Here is a 23,137-nt window from a genome sequence, read left to right on the forward strand (position 1 = left end):
CTCCCCCCCACACATACAGCAAGCAGGAGGCTCAGGGAGCAGCTCCAAGGCAGAGGGCAACATGGCAGTGGGGGGAGAGAGAGCTTAAATTGATAGACTGCTGGTAGCTGCTGCACAGGGAACTTAGGGGAGCAGGGAACTGGTAGGAGGGCTGCCGGTCCACACTGGTTCCAAGCCCTCACCAGCTAGCTGCAACAGGCTGCTCTTTCTGCAAGCGACATTAGAAGGGAGCATTGCACAACTTTAAACAAGTGTGTTCCCTAATTGATAAGCAACCTAACAACAACAAAACATTAACCGGGACAACTTTAAGTGAGGAGTTCTGTACCATAGTGCAATCTCTTTATCGTGAAGGTGTAACTTACAAACGTTGATTTTTTTTTTTACATAACTTCACTCAAAACCAAAACACTGTAAAACTTTAGAACCTAAAGTCCACTCAGTCCTACTTCTTGTTCAGCCAATCACTAAGACAAACAAGTTTGTTTACATTTAGGGGAGATACTGCTGCTTGCTTATTATTTACAGTGTCACCTGAAAGTTAGAACAGACGTTTGCATAGCACTTTTGTAGCTGGCGTTGCAAGGTATTTATGTGCCAGATTGTCATAAACAGATAAGTAAGAGTTAATAGAACAGAAGTGCTTCATATCTCTTTGCCTGGAAAGGGTTAACAAGAACAATGAGCCTGGCTTTCACCTGACCAGAGGACCAGTCAGGAGACAGGATACTTTCAAATCTTGAGGGAGGGGAGTTTCTGTGTGTGCTGTTAGTTTTTGGTGGTTGCTCACTCTGGGGGCTCAGAGGGACCAGATGTGCAACCAGGTTTCTCTCTAATCTCTCCGATACAGGCTCTTATAGATTCAGAATAGAGAGTACTAGATAGATAAAGCGAGTTACGCTTATGTTTGTTTTCTTTATTTGCAAATATGTATTTGGCTGAAAGGAGTTCAAATTGGTATTTTGCTGAAAAGATTCTAATTTGTACTTGTATACTTAGGCTGGGAGGGTGTTCCCAGTGTCTATAGCTGAAAGACCCTGTACCTATTCCATTTTTTAAAATTTACAAAGATAATTTTTACTGTTTTTTTCTTTCTTTAATTAAAAGCTTTTCTTGTTTAAGAACCTAATTATTTTTTTATTCTGGTGAGACCCCAGGGGACTGGATCTGGATTCACCAGGGAATTGGTGAGGAGAAAGGAGGGAAGGGGGAGAGAGAGGCTAAATTCTCTTTGTTAGGATTACTGTCTCTCTCAGGGAGAATCTTGGAGGGGAAGAGAGAAGGAGGGGGGAAGGTGCATTTTCCTCTCTGTTTCAGGATTCAAGGAGTTTGAATCACAGTGATCTTCCAGGGTAACCCAGGGAGGGGAAGGCTGGGAGAGGCAACGGTGAAGGAAAGGGTTTACTTTCCTTGTGTTGAGATCCGGAGGGACTGGGTCTTGGGGGTCCCCGGGCAAGGTTTTGGGGGGACCAGAGTGTACCAGGCACTGGAATTCCTGGTTGGTGGCAGCGCTACAGGTTCTAAGCTGGTATTGAGCTTAGAGGAATTCATGCTGATACCCCATCTTTTGGACGCTAAGGTTCAGAGTGGGGAATTGTACCATGACACAGATATTCTAAACATTCGTATACCCCTTCATGCTTTGGCCACCATTCCTCATTCCAGAGGACATGCTTCCATGCTGATAATACTCATTAAAAAATAATGTGTTAATTAAGTTTGTGACTGAACTCCTTGGGGAAGATTTGTATGTCTCCTGGTCTGTTTTACCTGCATTCTGCCATATATTTCATGTTATAGCAGTCTCGGATCATGACCCAGCACATGTTGATCATTTTAAGAACACTTTCGCTGCCGATTTGACAAAATGCAAAGAAGGTACCAATGTAAGATTTCTAAAGATAGCTATAGCGCTTGACACAAGGTTTAAGACTCTCTGAAGATCCTTCCAAAATCTGAGATGGACAGGTTGTGGAGCATGCTTTCAGAAGTCTTAAAAGAGCAACACTCCGATCCAGAAACTACAGAACCCAAACCACCAGAAAAGAAAATCAACCTTCTGCTGGTGGCATCTGACTCAGATAATGAAGCATGAAGGAGCATATGAATGTTTAGCATTTTTGTTTGTCCGAGTGATTGGCTCAACAAGAAGTAGGACTGAGTGGACTTGTAGGCTCTAAAGTTTTACATTGTTTTATTTTTGAATGCAATTTTTTTGTATATAATTCTACATTTGTAAGTTCAACTTTCATGAGAAAGAGATTGTACTACTGTACTTGTATTAGGTGAATTGAAAAATGCTATTTATTTTGCTTTTTTACAGTGCAAATACTTGTAATAAAAATTAATATAAAGTGAGCACTGTACACTTTGTATTCTGTGTTGTAATTGAATCAAGATGTTTTAGGATGTAGATTTATCCCAAATATTTAAATAAATGGTATTCTATTATTGTTTAACAGTGCGATTAATTGCTTGACAGTCCTACTTGCTTTTAATCAAATGAAATTGCCTAAAGAATTAATGGAATGTGTGATGGATAAATTTGAACCATGGGCGCAGAGTCTGAGAATGAAATGTGACACAAGCATTATGTTGCATTGAATACAGGGGTAACTCAGATAGCAAGGAAGACGCTTGTTCTTGGTTTAACCTTTTCATAGTATATAATAAAGTCAAAAATAGAGACAAGTGTAATGATATTCATTTGGCATCCTCTGTCCTTGATACCAAATTTGGAAAGATAAGGAATAACAAATAGTCATGCAATGTTCAGTAACTTATCATGCAGAAAAAAATGCAGTATAGTTGATGATTCAGATAAAAATGAAGATTTGTATAAATCATGAAAAATGTAAAACAGAATTGCTAAATAATATTTAAACTTCCAAATAAGAGCACCAAGATCTGGCTTTGTTGGGTTGGCCCTCTTTGATATAAATGGAATACATGTATTTTTTAAATGTTTGATTTTACTTCAGGAACAGAATTTATAATCAAATAATTAAGAACATGAAAACCTCAATAAAAACAAAATGCAGAGGGGGAAATACCTAACTACTATGTAGCAACACCAGACATGACATATCTTCATGGTTACTCTGCCAGCTTTGAGTAAGTGTGAAGATGTGTTGATATCCAGAAATTAAGTATATTTGTTCCTTTTCCCATGTTAATGGTTCCTATAACAAAAGCTGAAGTTCATAAACAGAATACCGTAGTTTTAGGAAAGCTCAAAATAAAAAAATTGCAGCCAACTAATTGGTTTATTATTCAGTCTGTGTGCTTCCAAACTACTTGTGATACAGTTATTACCTTTTTCGGTGAGAGCTTTCCATTCTTTTCATATGGCGTGTTTTCTGCATGTGAAGTTTCCAAATTCCGTGATCTTTACACAATTCCAAACCTTGTTTCCACGGGGATCTTAACAGTATTGTACCAAAAACACTTGGTCATTGGAAGTCGGAGGGGGAAGTGTCAACTAAGGCAGGGAGAGGACCAAAAGCACACTTGAGGCTTTGTTCACTGACACAAAGGTGGTGTTTTACTAGTGAGTTAACTGAAAACGTGATCATTATTTCCCTGCAATATCTGAAGTGGAGTCAAGACACTTGTAGTTTTTACCGTGAGGTAGCTAGGTGGGGTCCATACAATAAACGCCCACCTGTGGTCAGCCTTGCCTAGTTTACCTCATGGTTGAAAGCTACAATGCCTTTTTTCCACTATATTTTTACAGCAGGATAGCTAACATATGAGAACTATTCTTTGGTGGAGGTATAGCTTAACTGGGATTGCAGGGTTGAGCTCTGGAAGGAAGGAAATGCCAGAGTTAAGGTTGCCCTTGCAATGTTAACTTTTCCTCTTTATACATATGCATTAAAATACATAGAATATCACACAATTTCCCTACAACCTTAGATACCCATCTTGTAGTACTGAGTAATTATTTGAGCATGCCAGAAAGTCTGTGGAAGTACGTAGAAAATACCCAGTAAACTGTACTTGCAAAACATAGATATTGGGGTGTATGCCATATAGAGCAATACTTAAAATTAGCTCTATTAAAATTGGTGTTTATAGGCCATCTGAGTTCACAGCTATGTTAACTTTGTGGTTTCCCCCCTTACCTTCTGAATTGCCTGTAACAGAGGCTGTATTGCTTATTTAAAAGAAAATGTATAGCACATGGGAGCTGACAATCATTAAAACTCATAACTAGCTTACAGAAAATTTGCTATATAAAATGTCCAAATCAATAAAGATACATTGAACATTGGTTTATGTATAAAACAATGAAAATGTTACAGGCTACTAGATGTGACACTAAGGATGTAGGAAAATTGCCATTGTAGATGAGAAATAGTTATGATGGCCTAATTCAAGGTTGATTGCAATCTGTATACACAAGAAAACAGAACTAAGCTTTAAACATATATGAGTTTTAAACTGGCATTTCCTGACTCTTGTACGCTGAACTGTGCAAAATCATTAACACTATTTTTCGTTTGAAATTATAAATTTGGTTTTAAATGTAGTGAGTAATTGTTTATTGTTTCCTCTGTGAGTCTTGTAACAACATTTAACTAATAAACACTGTAACCAGAGCTGTGATGATATTGTCATAGTGTTTTTGTATGAAAGGATGCTTTGGCATGACTGAATTCTCTTTGGGTTGTTTAAAAGCACCATGTAAATAAATTTCCATTTGAGGAAGCACAGTACCTATGGGAAAAGTGTTGGTAGAGCACGGGGAATGTATAAAGTTTTCCTCAATGGCAGAAGGTACACCTGCGTCAAAATATAGCAGTACAAGCTGTAGAAAATATCTACTTCACCAAGGGGCCCAAAGCCAAAGTAGCAGTCACCTACAGACTAGCACAGCCAAGGAGCTGCAGTGGAGCGCCATTTGAAGCTCAGAGCCGGGCTCTCATGGCAAAGGGATGGGATGGGGCACATGTATACTGCTAACCTTCCCTTGTGAGTGAATCCCTGTTCTTGCTGGTGGAGTTTCCTTTAATGCAGATAGCGAATGGAGAAGGTTAATCAGTAACCAAAGCACCTTAATTATATGAAGTGCTAGGAAGATCTGTCCATATAAGACTATTGCAATTATTATTCTTTTTCTCAAATCAGTTGTGTTCATGTAGCTGTAAAATACTCTTCAGTGTTTTTTTTTAAATTTCTCTCCTAACTTGAAATTTTCCTGTGTAAATATGAGTCTTGTTACCCTAGTGAAGACCAAGCTACTCAAGACTTTGCTATGAAATTTAGAATGATAAGGGGAGTAAGGAAAACAATACTGGTCACAAGTAAGTGGAATGTTGTTGGACAACAATGGGGAAAGAAACTTTTTGATTAGCCCTTGGACTCTCCAAGAGTATAGATTGGAGTCTCACGTTACACAGATCTTTTGATATACTTGTTGAGGACATATGTATCTCTTAGTGGGTGTCAGGATGCTTTTGTGATCTCTCAGGACAAAGGGCACTACAGTCTGGAAACAATTCTGTCTCTGTCTGCACTGGAGTAAAGTCAACAGTAAGAGAAACTATGCTTGATACTAAACCCATTCAACATTATTTTGGAGCACTAATTAGTATTAATACTTACTCTGAAATTTATTTTGTATCTTTTGTGTATTCATAATAGAGTGATGTTTTTTCATAAGAACTCTGGTGCCTTTTTTAGCCCTGGTTCAACAGTACATTTTCTAGTATTCAGAATGCATATTGTGTGTTTGTGTGTGTGTATCAAAATTGTGAAATGACTGAAGTAAAATTAATCTCATGTTAGAACTAGAAAATTAATGGTTATAAGTGGTAGCTACATGCTGTGATAACTCAAAACCGCTTTGTTTGTATTTCCTTTGTCTCTGTCTCCAAAGGCTCCATTATCAGTCTTTATACTTCATGACTTTTTAACAGTCACTGCTAACAGACTACATTAAGCTATAGGTTCTTAGTTGATTCCAGTCAATTTCTCAGGTTTAGGTTAATGTCCTATGCAGTGTATAAGAATGTGTATAAACACAAGCAGAAGTCCAGCGGCTTTCAGGTTTTGGAGGAAAGAAGGAGAAAAATCCAAGAAGTAAAACCTAACACATTTATATAAGCAATAGGGGGCCCATTGGTCCTGATGAACAGGACCCAGTGGTAGAGGGCTAGAACCCATTTTTTTAGGGCTGTAGTCCTGGCTTGTTGTGTGACCTTGGAAGAGTCATGTATATTGAGGTTTTCAAAGGCACTTAAGGGACTTAGGCACTAAAGTCCTATTGGAAATGGGCTTCAAAATCCCAGTCTAAGCCTCTTTGTTCTGTAGTTTCCTTATCTATAAAATGATTATTATGACACTTACTTTTCTTAAAGTACTTAGATTTCTACAAATGGAAAGTGCTGTAGAAGTGCCAGCTGATGTTTATTCCTTTAAAAGTTGACTATAATTTTCTTACTGCAATTTACTGGGAAAATGTTGCATTGATTGGCAGGAGCTATATTTTCTTTCACTTTGAAGAGCATTACAAGAAAATTTACTGATAGTAAACTACAGTGCTGATAGGTGCAGATAGAGAAGCTATTCAGGACCAGCTTCTCCAGCATACTCAACACAGAAATTCTGATTTTTTTTAACTCTTCTAAAATTCACCAGTGTTGTCATGCTTTGAGTTGTGCTTTCATGTAATAAGATTGTCACAGTTTAAAAAAATCAATGTTAATCCACATTTGCAATATAGTAGTAACTGAGATACTGGAGTGATTTCCTATGGTAAATGTAGAGAAGAATGAAATATTTCAGATATCACTCTGCATGTTGACTTTTTAATGGTGATCAATGTATTTTGCATAATTAATTACACCACAGTAAAGATTGCAGGGCAGTTACTCTTATAACAAGGGGCAGCTCTAGACATTTTGCCGCCCCAAGCATAGAGGGTCCGCTAGTCCCGCGGCTTCGGTGGACCTCCCGCAGGCACGCCAAAGCCGCGGGACCAGCAGACCCTCTGCAGGCAAGCCGCCGAAGGCACCCTGCCTCCTGCCCTAGTGGCGACCGACAGAGTGCCCCCCGCGGCTTGCCGCCCCAGGCACGCGCTTGGAGCACTGGTGCCTGGAGCCGCTCCTGGTTATAACAATCCCTTATTTTATTTGCTGATAACTTCCCAAAGAATCCCTCTTTGGGGCTGAAATTCTATGCCTGTTATGTGCTCATAGGTAAACTTGTGTGCGTTAAATTTGAAGAAAAGCCCTTAATTCCTTTTCTGGTTTACGGATAAGTGATACTAGTTGTTTTCTTCTTATATTCTAAATGAGATTTTAGGCACTTGTTATTCGGATTGGGTTACAACAAGAACATGTAAATAGTCCTTAACTAGGAGTGTGTGCTTTATGCTTGGAAAAACTTTGTGTTTGATTGCGCTTCATTTTATAAAGCTCATGGTGATTTTTGAATATTTCATACTGAATATGTGTAATGGAAAATTTCAAGTTATAAAGTATTTAATTCAGTATAGAGGCACTGCTTATGTGTACAGATGTATACTTCTCAAAACAGGATAAGGTAGCAATCAGATTTCTTGTAACTGCTGCCTTTCCACCAGGATCCTCTCCTCTATCTAGCACTCCAGTCTCTCTTCTTTCCTCCCTACTTTTCCCCCTTGGTTTGTTTTTTGAAATGTATAATCCTTAGATCAAGTTTCCAAACTTCTCAAATCTAGATTATAAATTCTTTAGTTTATAGACTCCCACTAGTTTTTTGTACAGCCCATAGCACAACAGGGTCCTATTTTGGTTGGGCTTACTTCACGTATTGCACATGTATAGTTTTCTTTGTTGTTTTTTTTGTTAACTGGGTAGCTTATAGTATACCTGGATATGTTAATCTCTATTCTTTAAATATATGCTCAAAAATAAATGAGATAATGTGCTGTTCAGCAGTGTTAATTTGGTCATAGAAACTCTTTCCTGATTTTTTAAATAACTGCACTGTTCTAATACCCTGCAGAAATAGCTTTTTTTAAAGTTTTTTTTTAATTATGCCGCAATACAGTAGTTTCCTCCCTGTCCCATTTCCACTCATGCCAGACCTCCACAAACTTCTCACTGTGTTTGCTATTTTGGTCTGTATTTGCTAACTGTTCTTGCCTATCATATTATGTCTATTTGTTTTCCTTTGGAGCTTTTCTTTCCTGTTTTTTTTTTCTTTTTTGGTCATTCTTATTTTTTGTGGCTTTCCAAGTTTCTGCCATTCCCTGATAATTCCAAATTCCCATTCTCCCACTCTCCAGAATGTTCTAGGTAAGGTTTACGCATTGATCAGGCTAAACTGCATGTGCAATTGCAGCAGAACTGAGTACTGTGGGAACCTCTGAAAAACAAAATGAGGACACTTGTGCCCGCAGATTGCTGCCTGAGCCTGTACACAGGAGCTGCTCTTGCCAGCAGCTATATTAATCGCTTCCACAAGAGCAGGGAGGGAAATAGGGTGGCTTTCAAGGAGCTCACTTGCAATACTAGTTCCTGTATGTTTAGAGTCATGCAACTTTCCTTGTTCTGTTCCCTTTGTTTGACAGCTCTCACTCTCCCCTCCTCGGTATAATTCTCCTTGACTTTAAGGTCAATCTTCCAGGTTGGAGAGAAACAGAAATAGCATCCTATGATGGAATGTGTGTTTGTAAACCCATCACCCTAAGTTTCAGTGAAACCTGTAAGTGTAGCAGATTTTGTTTTCAGAGCTGTAACATGAAACGTTGACAAGTTACTATACTTCTTCAAGCACTGGCCCCTCAGTGTATCCCAGTATAGGGATGCATGCAGTCCATGTGCCTGACCCTGGAGAATTATTTGAAAACAGTTTCTGTTGGTCTGCTCCTGTAAGCTGCTCTCCTCATGCTCTGCACCAAATGTGCAAAAGGAGTGGGCTGGCCAACCCTCTCGTCAGTTCCTGTTTATCACTGCATGGCCTGAGATAGACCCTCCAGTGTCCGCAGATTCTCTTTTCTCTTCAGCCTTCTTATCTTCAAACCTGTAAATATTTCACAATTTGTTAGTTTTATCTAAATTATTTAAAATTCCTAGATTTTTAAGGATTAATTACCTCAGCAGGACAGGGCTTAATTTCAGGCCCTTATTGATGAAGGCAAGCTGGTGGCCAGAACTTCACTGCAATCTGAGGTCATTGCACACTACATTGAGCTCAGTGGCCATTGTCATGCACTGGGAATCATGGACACATTCTTTAGGAGTTTCCCAGGAAGGTCCAGAACACTGTGGAGGGACTTGCTCTTTGACAAAACCAACTTTTTCAGTGAAAAGACTGAGTCTTTGCTCTCACTAAAAGACTCTGCTCTCTGACTACATATACACCAGTACCTAAGAGGAAATACCACAAACATGCCTACAAACCAAGGCCTATGCCTCAACCATTTTACCATCAGCAATCCTGTGAACCGCTTCACAAAAGACAGAGGGTGCAAAAGTCAAGATACCCGAAACCTTCCATGTTAACCCAATCTCATCCTCCAGGAAAGAGGCACTTTGGACGGGATACTTGGGAGTTCCGCAACACAGTTGATGCTATTTGCATCCGAGCCTCTGTCCTTTGGTGGCCATCTAGCAATCTTTTTCCACAACTGAAGAGAAATAACAGACAAGTGCATGCTGGATATCATCCATTCTGGCTATGCCATTGAGTTTCTCTCCCTATGTCCTCCAAAAGCCCCTTCTCAGTCACCATTCAGGGGCCATTCTCACAAGGAGCTTCTCCTCCAGGAGGTAGAATCTCTCCTCCACTGGGGAGTGATAGAGTGGGTGCCTATTCAGCATCAAGGTAAAATGGTTCTATTTAAAATATTTCCTAGTTCCCTCAAAAAAGGAAGAGTAGAGACCCATTTTTGGCCTGTGATAACTTGTTTTTATTCACAAACTAAAATTGCATATCGTTACACTGCCATTGCTAATGCCATTCCTGGAAAAGAAAGTTCACAGCTCTTGATATGAATGATGTGTATTTTCACATGGACATTTACCCTGCCCATCGAAAATTCCTCAGGTTTATGGTGGTCCATGGCCACTGTCAATACAGGGTGCTTCCATTTGGTCTAGTAATTGTACTCTGGTCTTCACCAAAGAGTTTCTAGTAGCAGCAGGAAATTTCGCACAGAGCAGCTCCACTTTCTTCACATATTTACGCAATCAGCTTCTCGTTGGCAGGCCATGCTTAGAAACCCTTGCATTAACCATGTCCCTGCTTCATCTTTTATCATCCCTAGGAGTCTGTGTAAACATGAAAAAGTCTATCTTCACCCCAAGACAGACTATCGAATTTATAGGAGCTACTCTAGACTCAGTCAGAGTGAGGGCTTATCACCTAATCAGCAGATTTCATGCCATAAGCAACTTGATACACCAACTCATATGTACCAAGTGAGCACAGCATGAACACAGTTGCCAACTTTCACATGGTAAATAAGCACCCCAACTTTCACAATAAGTCAAAAATCAAGCTAATCCCATTTCAAAACAAGGCCAAAACAAGCCAATCCCTAAGAATCCCAACACTCTATATGACTAGATCCCCCGGCATGCAGTCTGGGACTGTGGTGAACCTGCTGTGCACTCCTTACTCTCTCCCTCTTCTTGCCCTGCTTGTCCACCTTTGCCCCTTTGCCGAGAGCTGATAAAAAAAAAAAGACATCATAAACTGCAACAAGCTACAAGCCAAAAACTAGCCAACAAGCATTTCATAAGCCAATTAAGCCAAAACCAAGGCAATTTCTGCATTTTTTTTCACGGGTTTGGCATGTCTGAGCATGAACAGTGACAGATCCCACCAGAATGGGGGCCTCACTAATTTGGTGGAAAGATTTTGGATTAGTCTATGTGAGTGTTCCACCTCTCACACTCAGGGCCGGCTTTAGGAAGTGCGGGGCCCAATTCGAACAGTTTTGATGGGACCTTGGCATGGATGACTAAAAAAATAAATAAATATAAAATAAACACACCTCACACACATGTCAAAAAACACGTGGGGCTTGTACTCACCGAGCAATGATCCGAGTCTTTGGCTGCCCTTCGGCAGTGGTCCTTCACTTGCTCCAGGTCTTTGGCAGCACTGAAGGACCCGCTGCTGAAGCGCCACCGAAGACCCAGAGCAAGTGAAGGACCCGCTGCTGAAGACCCAGAGCAAGCGAAGGACCTGCCGAAGACCTGAAGTGCCGCCAGGTGAGTAAAAATTAAAAAGGTACCTCTAGCCAGGGAAGGGATTCTCACTGGGCGCGGGGCCCTCTTAGGTGCAGGGCCCAATTCGGAGGAATTGGTGGAATAGGCCTAAAGCTGGCCCTGTCACACTCAACAAGGCAGTAATTATGGATGCCTCCGTGCTAGTCTGGGGAGCCCACATAGACGATCACATGGTGCAGGGCGCTTGAATACCCCAAGAGACTAGAGTGCATGTAAATCTTCTGGAACTCTCTCCTGTCATTTAACATTGCCTTCCTCATTGCCATCACCTCAGCCAGAACTTGGGGTCCTAATGGCTGATCTACCATTCACAATATTTCATAAGGACAAAATGTATCTACAACTACACCCAAAATTCATTCCTAAAATAGCTGTGGAATTTCACATAAACCAGTCAGTTCACTTACCTATATTTTTTTTCCTAAAGCCACATGCCTCTAGTAAGGAGATGAGACTTCATTCCTTCAATGCGCGATGAGCATTGGCATTTTACCTATAAAGAACAAAACTGATCAGACAGTCATCTAGATTGTTTGTTGCCATAGTAGGATGAGTCTGAAGTCAAGCTGTCCCATCTCAGAGTGTCTCTAAGTGCCTATCTGGCTGTATCTTACTCTATCAATTCACACAGCTTCCTCCCTCATATGGGATAAGGACACAAGTGGCCTCACTGGCATTAGGTATTCTTTCTTGACAGTTGCAGAGCAGCTGCATGCAATTCCATCCACATGTTTTTGAGACAATAGCCTTGGTTCAGGACTCCTCCACTGATGCATTCTTTTGGGGCAGTAGTTCAACAAATAGCTATATCATCTGCATCCTTGCAACACTCTCCCCTCTGAGTGCTGCTTGTCAATCACTTACAGTGGAATATACATACAGACAGGAGTGCTGGAATAATTTTTATAGAGGGGGGTGCTGAGAGCCATTGAATCAAACTGTAAACACTCCATATGATGGAAACTACTTCAAGCCAGGGGTGTGGTAGCACCCTTAGGGTATGTCTACACTACAGGATTATTCCAATTTTACATAAACTGGTTTTGTAAAACAGATTGTATAAAGTTGAGTGCACGTGGCCACACTAAGCACATTAATTCGGCGGTGTGCGTCCATGTACCGAGGTTAGCATCGATTTCCGGAGTGTTGCACTGTGTGTATCTATCCCTTAGCTATCCCATAGTTCCCGCAGTCTCCCCTGCCCATTGGAATTCTGGTTGAGATCCCAGTGCATGATGGTGCAAAAACAGTGTCGCGGGTGATTCTGGGTAAATGTCGTCACTCATTCCTTCCTTCGTGAAAGCAACGGCAGACAATCATTTTGCGCCCTTTTTCCCTGGATTGCCCTGGCAGATGCCATAGCATGGCAACCATGGAGCCCGTTTTGCCTTTTGTCACTGTCACCGTATGTGTACTGGATGCTGCTGACAGAGGCAGTACTGCAGTGCTACACAGCAGCATTCATTTGCCATTGCAAGGTAGCAGAGACGGTTATCAGTCATTCTGTACCGTCTGCTGCTGTCATGGGGGCTTCTGACTGGCCTTAGCTGAGGTCGGCCGGGGGCACAAAGACAAAAATGGGAATGACTCCCCGAGTCAATCCCTCCTTTATGGATTATCTAAAAATAGTCAGTCCTGCCTAGAATATGGCAGTGTACTAGAGAACCAGTGTATCAGAGAACCAGAGAGCACAGCCGCTCTGTGTCAGATCCTGCAGAAATGATGAGCTGCATACCATTCACGGGGGGTTCCCCTGCAACAACCCCACCCATTGATTCCCTTGTCCCCCAACCTTTCTGGGCTACCGTGGCAATGTCCCCCATTTGTGTGATGAAGTAATAAAGAATGCAGGAATAAGAAACACTGACTTTTTAGTGAGATAAAATGAGGGGGAGGCAACCTCCAGTTGCTATGATGGTCCAGGCAGGACATTAAACGGTGGGTGGGAGAGGAGCCCAGCATCCCGCTGCAATGATAGTCCAGGCAGTACAGAATCTTTTCTTTAGACATGAAAGGGGGTGGGGGGGCTGATGGAACTCAGCCCCCAGTTGCTATGATGAGGACGGTTACCAGCTGTTCTGTACCATATACCGGGAATGACCAGGAGTCATTCCTATTTTTACCCAAGCGCCCCCAGCTGACCTCACCTGAGGCCAGCCAGGAGCACTCACGGGCTGATGATGATGATGGATAGCAGTCATATTGTACCGTCTGCCACCAGAGATGGGAGGGGAGAGGATGCTGCTATTCATTGCCACAGCACCACGTCTACCAGCAGCAAGCAGTAGACATAGGGTGACACATATATAAGTTAAGAAATGATTTTTTTCCCTTTTCTTTCACGGGGTGGAGAGGAGATAAGTTGACGACATATACCCTGAGACACCCCGGACAGTGTGTTTGACCCTACAGGCATTGGGTGCTCAGCCAAGAATGCAAATGCTTTTCGGAGACTGCAGGGACTGTGGGATAGCTGGAGTCCTCCATACCCCCTCCTTCCCTCCATGAGCGTCCATTTGATTCTTTGGCTTTCCGTTACGCTTGTCACACAGCACTGTACTGTGGCCTCTGTCTATCATAGCCTGGAGATTTTTTCAAATGCTTTCTCATTTCGTCTTTTGTAACGGAGCTCAGATAGACCAGATTTGTCTCCCCATACAGCAATCAGATCCAGTATCTCCCGTACAGCCCATGCTGGAGCTCTTTTTGGATTTGAGACTGCATCGCCACCCATGCTGATCAGAGCTCCACGCTGGGCAAATAGGAAATGAAATTCAGAAGTTTGCTGGGCTTTTCCTGTTTACCTGGCCAGTGCATCCGAGTTCGGACTGCTGTCCAGAGCAGTCACAATGGTGCATTGTGGGATACCACCCGGAGGCCAATACCTAATCCTAATCCGATATGGTAATACCGATTTCAGCACTACTCCTATCGGGGAGGAGTACAGAAACCGGTTTAAAAAGCCCTTTATACTGATATAAAGGGCCTCGTTGTGTGGACGGGTGCAGCATTAAATCGGTTTAACGCTGCTGAAATCGGTTTAAATGCGTAGTGTAGACCAGGTCTTAGTTCCAGAACCTATGCATAGGGACCAGCAATCGAAAAAGAATGGAAGTTACTTAGCTTATTGTAACTGGAGTTTGTCGAGATGTGTGGTTCCTAGCTGTCCTTCTCCCTTGCTTCAGATCTTGGCAAGATTTGGAGCAAAGGGGGAGCCAGAGAGGTGATTGATCTGCTCCTCCTTTATATTTTTGGTGCAAAGCTCGAGGAGAGCAGGGGTGCAGGCATGGACCAATGGACACTGCTTGCAAGATTATTCCAGTCTCAGGTGTGTGGAGCACATGCACACCCACATTGGAATACAGACAGGGACAACACATCTCAAAGAACTCCAGTTACAGTAAGGTAAGTATCTTCCCTTTCAGCACCGCCAACTGCTTTATAAATCTAAGCGGATAGTGAAGACCTGCCCTTAGATGCACAAGAAGAAGCTGACATGGCATATATGAGAAATGAGACCTCAGTGCAATTCACTTAATGAGAGCCTGAGACTTCAGTACCAGCCAATCTATTCTTCTCATTCATGAAATGTTTCTATATTGCATCATTTCCATTTGGGTAAATCTTACTGCTTAACCTCTCCTTCTTTTTGTAAATAGCCCTATGCCTGAAACTCCCCTTTTTGTTTTGCTCTCTCTTACTTAACCCTCTCCTTCGAACCCCTTCTTAAAATGCACTTCTTTCAAGAGACTTTCATGAACTGTAATTCCTCCTCTTTCCTGCCAAGAAAATTGAAAGACATTTTAAATAATGATTGGAGGGGAAAAAACGTGTAATGAACATAGCACATACGAAACATTAGAGTGTGTTCATGCTGCTTTTCCTGCCTCCCTTTCCTGCATCCTTGGTTTATGAGATGTAAATTACATGGTGACAGGCTGCTGCACTGGTATGCAGAGAAGTGGTAGTGTATGGAATCTTTCTTGCTTCTGCACCAAGTCTGGTCCAGGGGCTGCACAGGGCTAACAGCTCTACAGCCATCCCAAAGGGGAGGGCCAGAAGGAGGAGCTATGGCCCTATCCTCCTCGGCACTCTGCAGTGAGCAGCAGAGCTTGCCTGGCCACAGCAGGGGAACACACCTACTATACTCACTTTAGCGTGTAGTAGCAACCACACTCCCTGCGGAAGCTGGAGAGTTGTGGCAGGTTCTGTAGCGCTTGAATACCTGCCAACACCTTAAATATGTGGTATTACCTTGTCTCTATAGATTGCAATTAATTTTCTCTCTCTGATCTGTCTGTAAAGTGTGCTGTGCACTGTTGTTGGTTTTTATTATTAGTACATACAGCATCTGTGGTAAAAATGTTTCCTTTTAATGTATATAACAGGGGTGGCCAAACAGTGGTGCACAAGCCGTGTGTGGCTCTTTGACCATTAAAGTATGGCTCGCAGAGCTCCCCCTCCCCAAGCCTTATTCGCCACTTACCAGACTTGGGGGGGAGGGGAGAGCTCGGCACCTCTGCCGAGGTGGAATAGGGGCTTGTGCTCAGTGAGAAGGAGATTCTCGGGGCTTTTGCCCTGTGGCTGAAGCTGAAGCCTCGAGCCCTGGCAGAAATGCTCTGGCTCTCGGACTTCTGAAGATTGTCATATATGGCTTGGAGGGTCAGTAAGTTTGGCCACCCCAGTATATAAGGTCACTCACTTCATATATAACATACATTTTACAATGCAACCTTCTAGCAATACCAAATGAGCTCTTATAGTGCAACAGATACTAACTTATCTGGGGAATTACTATACACAGATTCAATCTGTCAGCTGACACTGATATAACAAGACCAGATGGTCCAGAGAAATCATGCGTTCATATCAGTTCCACCATTCATCCTCAAAGGATCTGGCAGTTTCCTATCGTGTCACTGACATGATAGCACACAGGAAATTAGCTTGTACAAACACTGAAGTAATATTAAGAAACTGGCTTAACACCTCTGAAGAGTTAAGGTTTCCCAAGCTCTCTCAGCTTAGTGTGATCTTGTATCATGTCATTTACTCTGAAATGCTTTAGCACAGTTAAACAGGAGAAAGAAGAGTCCTGGGTTCTGAATCTCCTGAACTTTTTGAAAAGGTCAGGGCCAGAGTTTGGCTTGAGTTGAGAGTTTTGGTCCCAAGGCTCACATTTTAAAGTTACCAGAGTTACACACAACTAAAAGTGCATGTACTACATCGACAATATAGGGGGAAATGTTATCTAAGTATATTGGTGTTGTAAATCTTATCCTGTTACAGAAGTCCACACCCTACAGTGTACAGTTTGTATGTATTGCTCTAATACCGTAACATAATTCACCATTCCTGAGACTACCAAAGCCTACTGTATGCCAGAAATCGTGGCTTTTCAGCATGTGGCAGATTTTGGTTTAATTGCGATACAGTAATACACAAATTAGAGAGAGTTGTTCTACTGTCTTTGAAAGGGTGTTTCACAAACTCCACCATGGTAGATTGATTTAAATCAAAGCAATTTAATTAATTATTTAAATAAACTGTTTTAATCAACTTTCCATTTGTACTTCAGATATTTTTTAAAGAAAGGTGCATTCTCATTCATGGATATACCATAGCTATTTTAAAACAATTATAGAGCTTAATATAGTTAGATACTTATTAACTATGCATCTAAATACTTTAGAAAATGGTGAATTACATACTTATGTATGTACTAGAGAATTAGTATTTTGCTCATGATTTGTGTCAAACTGTATTAGGATGGTAATTGGAATTTAATTAAACATAAACAGTATATAACATATATTTTTATTAAATGAAACAATCTTAAATGTTTTGGATACATAAACTTCAATGTTTTTCCATGAGCTGGAGAATAATTTTGCATGGTGGGTGGAGTCATATTCATAATTTGAGAACTGAGCCAATCAGAGCTCAAGTAGGGAAAAGCTATAAAATAGGAGTCTGAGACCACCCAGATGGGCTCAGTGGATGATCCTAGTGAGCTGCATGATGGTGTCTCCTGGAATCTGAGCCTGGATCCAGATGCTTTGATTACTTTGCCAGTCTCTTACACCCAGAAGCACAGCCTTTGGGTCCTCCATTGGATCAAGTACTTAACACAGTACATAACCTATTGTGCCATATTTATTACATTTGATCTCAAAACTTAGTTGTTTTTCCTAACTCTTGCTTTATATAGAAAATCAGACTTTAACTCAAAGTTTTTGATAAGAGGCTCATGGATTCAACATATTTATTTTTAGTTACTGGTAAATGTTTTAAGAGGTGATATGTTTAGACCTTAACATTTTATATTGAATTGAGTTTTAATTTACAAATAGGTTATTTTAAAAAGAAAAATGTATTATAATTTACGTTACAAAATAAAAAAATCTAGTTTAAATACAAAAAATCAATCAATTCTTGTGCACCTTGAACTCAGCAGAGGGAAGTAAAAGACAAAACTGTGACCAACTCTGTACCTACATGTCTAAATGAAATGCTTGTTCTAATCTTGCCATCTTTAAGCTACTAATGACCCTTGTTATTAAAAAGATCTTCTTTTTTATTGTTTCAGTGTGTAAAGATCCACCTTACAAAGTTGAAGAATCTGGGTATGCTGGTTTCATTTTGCCAATTGAGGTTTACTTCAAAAACAAGGTATGTAATCTGATACTGTGTAACTTCCTGCAGAAAAAATTAATATGCAAGTTATTCGATAGTTTGCATTTTAATTCACAAATCACAAAAAACTTGTTAAATGCCATCATAAAAAGTTACTACAAATTCTAAAAATTATGGCTAGTTTGAATGACAGAATAGATTTCCACAGTGATTTGTACAGATTGTTCTATGAAATTAGGATTACCTGAGAGAAACTGAGAAGGATTACTAGCCTATGTCAGAAATTGCCTGGGATTTTAGGAAGTTTTTAAAATGGTACTTGAGTTTAAAAAAGAAGCTGATTTTGATGCTGTTTTTACAATGGTCCCATTGTTCTAATTAATATTGCCAATTTGTGTCATTAGTTTACTTTTTGGTCTTTCAAAGAGAACCTTTTTATACCGTATCCTCTCTGGAAAAAATATATTTTAGTTTAATGTGCATATTGATACTTTTGAATTCAACATTTCCAGGGGGCACAGTTAAAAGTAGAGTTTTTGCCATTCCACAAAGATTTCAGTATTGTGGTTTCTCCCAGTATAATTTCTGATAGATACTTTGTTTTCTGCAGGTACTTAAAGTAGTTAACATTGAGATTTTAATTAAATACATGAAAGGGACTCTATAGCTAATAACTTTTCAGATAAAAAAGAATAAGATTTGAGGGGGTGGGGATGGAAGGGAATTATCAAAGTTCCATAGCTTCTTGAATTTAGTGTGAAGTACTTTAATGTAAAGTATCACGGTATTTCAAGTTGCATACATATGACCGTTCAATGTGATTTGGTGGAGCTGCTCTTGTAAATGAAACACACAAACAGTATTAGTAGCTTATCTTGTAATACTGAATTCACTAAAATGTAGTTTGACATAGTGGCTTGAAACAGAAACACGCATTTATATATTTTTGTTACATCTCTTTTTAGATTTTTAGATAAGATTAGTGCACTAAAAAAACCTTTGCGTAGCCAAAGTATTCATTGAAACCTGCTCACTTAAAAGGTGGTTTAGATAAGTGCATTTACACAAGTTTCAAAATGCTTTTAAGTAGGCACAACAATGTTCATTCTTCTCTATGGAAAGTTCTGCCAAGATACAGGCAGAACAGATAACATGACTGCTACTCTGAAACCTGCCAAGATATAGTACGATTTTTTTCTGCTCATCCTATTTTAGGATTTGCTCAGGTACCTTTTAGGTTGTTGGTTTTGAACAGGAGATGTTGAATGATATGATTTGCAATGTTCCCTGTATCAATCTGTGGAGTATAGGGCCTACTCTGCCTCACCTGATACTGGAGAAAGAAATAGAATTGATTTAGTGATAAACTGGCTTTTTGGTGCATTTTTGGTGCATTTGTCTCCTTTAGGGAGTAGCTTGGTCCATTCCAGGATATCTGACTTTATTATAGAAAAGCAGTCCATTTTCTGGGTCTTTAAGCCCTACCCGTTCAGAGTTCAGCCCAAAACCGGGGACTCAAAGTCAGAAGACAGTGATTCATTGAAGCATCTCTACAGAGGCTTCCCGCCCGACATTTCTTTTTTTGTTTTCCACCCAGACTTTTGGCTGTCTTTGCTGAATATGGAGGTCTTCAAGTCACAGGAGTTCTCCAGCAGGAATTGTGGCATGTACTGAAATCAAGGACAAGGCTCCAATGATTACAGCTCACCTCATTCTCAAGCAACATTTGGAATTGGGAATTTGCAAATGTCCCTCACACCCATTTTGGTGACATGGAAATCAAGAAGCAGCAGTTGGACTGTGGGTCAACCAGTTCTTCGCACAGATGCAGCATAAAAACCCTTCCTGCGGTCAATAGCACACAAAGGGGAAAAGACACAAAAATAGGGCCAACTAATTCGTGAAGGTCTCTTCAGCCAAAATATTACCTTCTCCTGGCTCAGCTACTCTTCCTCCCCCAAGCTGCTTCACAGGGATTCCAGTACAGAGAAAGAGGGGATAGATTGGAGGAGGAAGAGGAGACAGATGATCGTCACTTATTCAAGGTAGACATCTTTTCCATTTCTGATTCCGAAGGTGTCAAAGGTATATGTAGACAAGAAAGGGGTGCAGGAAGCCATCTGCTGTGGACCTTGGACTCAAAGAATTACAGTATTCCTGTTCCTGAAACTAAAAAGGAATTGGTAGAAAAGCAATATGCTCTTCCCTCTGACAGAAAATTTTTCAAAGCTTTAAGGAATCGCAGGAATGCAAAGGAAGCATATGGCATGTTCAGCTGCAATGAGGGTGCAGTTAGCAGCAATTGAGAAATGTACAGTAGTCCCTTAAAACGTGCTTTTAGATCCAAGGTTTCACTACGTTGAAAAATGCACTTTCGTTTAAAAAAAGGGTATATGAGCCAACTAGGGGAGTTAAAGTGAGTTTCAGTGTGTTCCACCCTCCTGTCAGGGTTGCCATTAAATAATGGCTGTGGCTTTTACAGATGCTTCTTACAGTAAATTTCTGCTTTGAAGTGACAGGCTCTGATCATCAAATGTTCAAAGAATTTTCCTGAAGACTCCAGTTTGTTTGCTTCTACAGCTTGGGCTTATATAACAAACCTGCAGGTACGAACTGAATGGCGGGGAATGGTGTGGCTCTACCCAAATAGTTTGAGGAATAATTTACTTAACTTTTCCCAGGAAACCATACATTAGCCTTTCTGTGTCTTCATCCATGGTACATTTCAATATAGTCAATCAAGCTACTGGTTCATCTAAAGGGGACTGCTCTCTGTCTGTCTTCAAAAACAAGCTACTGCAGGCTGCTTATCCCAGGTTCTTTTCCTGTGTCACTACTTCAAGTTCAGAGATACAGCAGTGAGAACTTAACCTGACTTTGTTTAAAATCTTAGTTTTGATTTTTTTTTACTGTAATTATGATTTTCAAGCTTCCTGCTGTCCACATCCTTGGAATCCTGAGGAGTCAAAAGTAAATACTTTTCTGATACAATTTAAGCACTCATAGTGTGCTTGCCACCAAACAAGACCTAAATACAGCACTCCCTCTGAGTAGCTTATGATCACAAAGACGTGCTGGATGTATGCTGAAACTATTATACTTGGGATTGCTAAAGACTCTCTTATTAATCTGACAGGTTATTTTTCTCTTATTAGTACCCTGTCTCACATGTCCATTGTTTCGTAACTTGTGTTGTACAACTGGCAGGCATAGTGGGTTGAGTGATGTCCATTGTTGTCTTCTCTTAAGACTTGCTCTTGTGGAGCAGTTGCTCCATTTGAGGCTACTAGGAGAGAAATATACAAGGATAGTTGTAAACCTACAACATGTTTAATTGATTCCTTGTCCTGGTATTACAAATTGGAATCTAGTCATTGATATTAGTAACCTTTTTGGCAGAGGAGCTTTCCAAGTGATAAAGCATTGGTGATCCTTTCCATGTCATGTATGACTTACCCCCATTTTACTCCCTATATTGGTACAGGGAACATGGGAAAAAGCTATATGTAATTACTGCCTGAAAGTGTCATTCCTTACTACACTAGCAATAGCAAGATATTTTATTTATTTTGTGGTGGAATGTTTGGAAATCTAGTTTAGTCTGGATCCTGAGTGATGAGGTCACATCAGTAGTGACAAGAAACAAAATGAGCAGAGACCATGGACAGGAGTATGCTAGGCTGTCACAGCTTTATTCTTAACTTTTTTTTCTTTACTGCTGATGAAGAAGAATCAGCCCCAGATTACTACAGAGGATCTTGCATTAAAAATGAACTCTTGCTGCAAGCTTTATACCACTAGTTTTAATATAAGAGAACAGTACAAATGTCATAACATTCATTTTACTTGACACCTTCTTTATTTAACTCTTTTATATAGCACTTGTTTTCAAGCTAATTATTTGTGGTGGTAGATTTTTTCTATGTGGTTATTTTCAACCCTCAGGAAGAACCGAAGAAAGTCCGCTTTGACTATGACTTATTCCTGCACCTTGAAGGCCACCCACCTGTAAACCACCTCCGCTGCGAAAAGCTCACATTCAACAACCCAACCGAAGAATTCAGAAGAAAGTTGCTGAAGGCCGGAGGGGTGAGTCCCACGCCCATGTTGAAAGTCATCACATTAAAGAACTTGCTGCTTATTGCTGGTGCACTGAGTGTAATAAAAGTTGCTTTGAGAGTAAAATTAAGTGGAGTATGTGAGTGATTAGCTTACTGCCTATTGTTTGAGGGGGAACAAGTAAGCAGACCTTTTTTTTTTTTGACTGACTGACTAATGCCAAAATACACTATTAGTTAATGGTATCTTTCACTGTCTTTAAGGTTAAAGTCTTCACATTTATTTCTGCAAAGGCAATAAGGAAATTAAGTTCATGAATGAAACTGCTTTATATGGGCCTCTGAAGTTGAAATGCAGGATACAAACTATGGTGAGATCAAATAACACGAAGTTAAACTTTGTTTAAAAAATTGTGATTATAGTGTTTGGAAAATTAAGTGGACCAAGTGCAGAAGTGATATGTAAGGCAGCATGAATTAGACTCCCGTACTCTGACTGCTTTTGATCTACTTATACTCGCTTTTCTGATTTGTAAGAGAGACAAAGTTGGTGTAAGTTACACAATAGGAGCCAGAGAACAATGTATGAGGGCATAAGCTATACCAGTTTAGGATTTGTCTATGACCCTGCAGGTAAGACTTTGAGGGTGTGAAATGCAGCATCTGCTAGCATGTTGCACTGTACCTCCCTTGTGTGGAAGCTGCTTGTGCTAACTAAAAGGTACCTCATTAGAGGACTACATTAACATGAACAACAACATCCACATGGGGGAGTTACAGCGTAGCTTGCTGGTATGTGCCATAGTCCAAATTGTGGGACTATGTAGAAGCAGCTTTGGACTTCTTTCCATATCGGTTGAATGGGTGTTAGTAGGCCTAAGACAGTCTGTTAGCGTAAGAGAGAGAAACTTATATCATATGTATGAATGTTAACATCTTTGGAGGAAAGTGCCTCACTGTTTTGGTGTGTGTTTATATGAGGGAGAGGTTTCTGTTTATATGTTGAGTAGTCATAAGTAAATGAAAGGATTATTCTTATTTGGCTTATGTAGGGGGTCTTCGAAAAAAGAACAGATCTTGTACAAATGTATACAGTCACAAAAAGAAAAGGATAAAAATGATTTGAGACAGTGACTAGTTAGAAAGCAAGTAGTCATGGACTGAAACTGAAGAGGGGACTAGTTTTATAAGTATTTCAGACAAAATGTCTTA

At 40.4% G+C, this 23,137-nt stretch overlaps 1 protein-coding gene across 3 annotated transcripts in view; it reads left to right on the plus strand.

Moving 5' to 3' along the window:
• The window catches only part of MLLT3 (MLLT3 super elongation complex subunit), a 230,958-nt gene that overhangs the window by 121,807 nt on the left and 86,014 nt on the right, over nucleotides 1–23,137 (plus strand). For all 3 annotated transcript variants that reach the window (XM_050944170.1, XM_050944169.1, XM_050944171.1), the window contains 2 exons: nucleotides 17,821–17,903; nucleotides 21,813–21,956. In XM_050944170.1, the coding sequence (XP_050800127.1) occupies nucleotides 17,821–17,903; nucleotides 21,813–21,956 (227 nt within the window). The remainder of the gene's footprint in view (nucleotides 1–17,820; nucleotides 17,904–21,812; nucleotides 21,957–23,137) is intronic.

The sequence above is a fragment of the Gopherus flavomarginatus genome, chromosome 3 (assembly GCF_025201925.1).
Source record: "Gopherus flavomarginatus isolate rGopFla2 chromosome 3, rGopFla2.mat.asm, whole genome shotgun sequence".
Classification (NCBI taxonomy): Eukaryota; Metazoa; Chordata; order Testudines; family Testudinidae; genus Gopherus; species Gopherus flavomarginatus.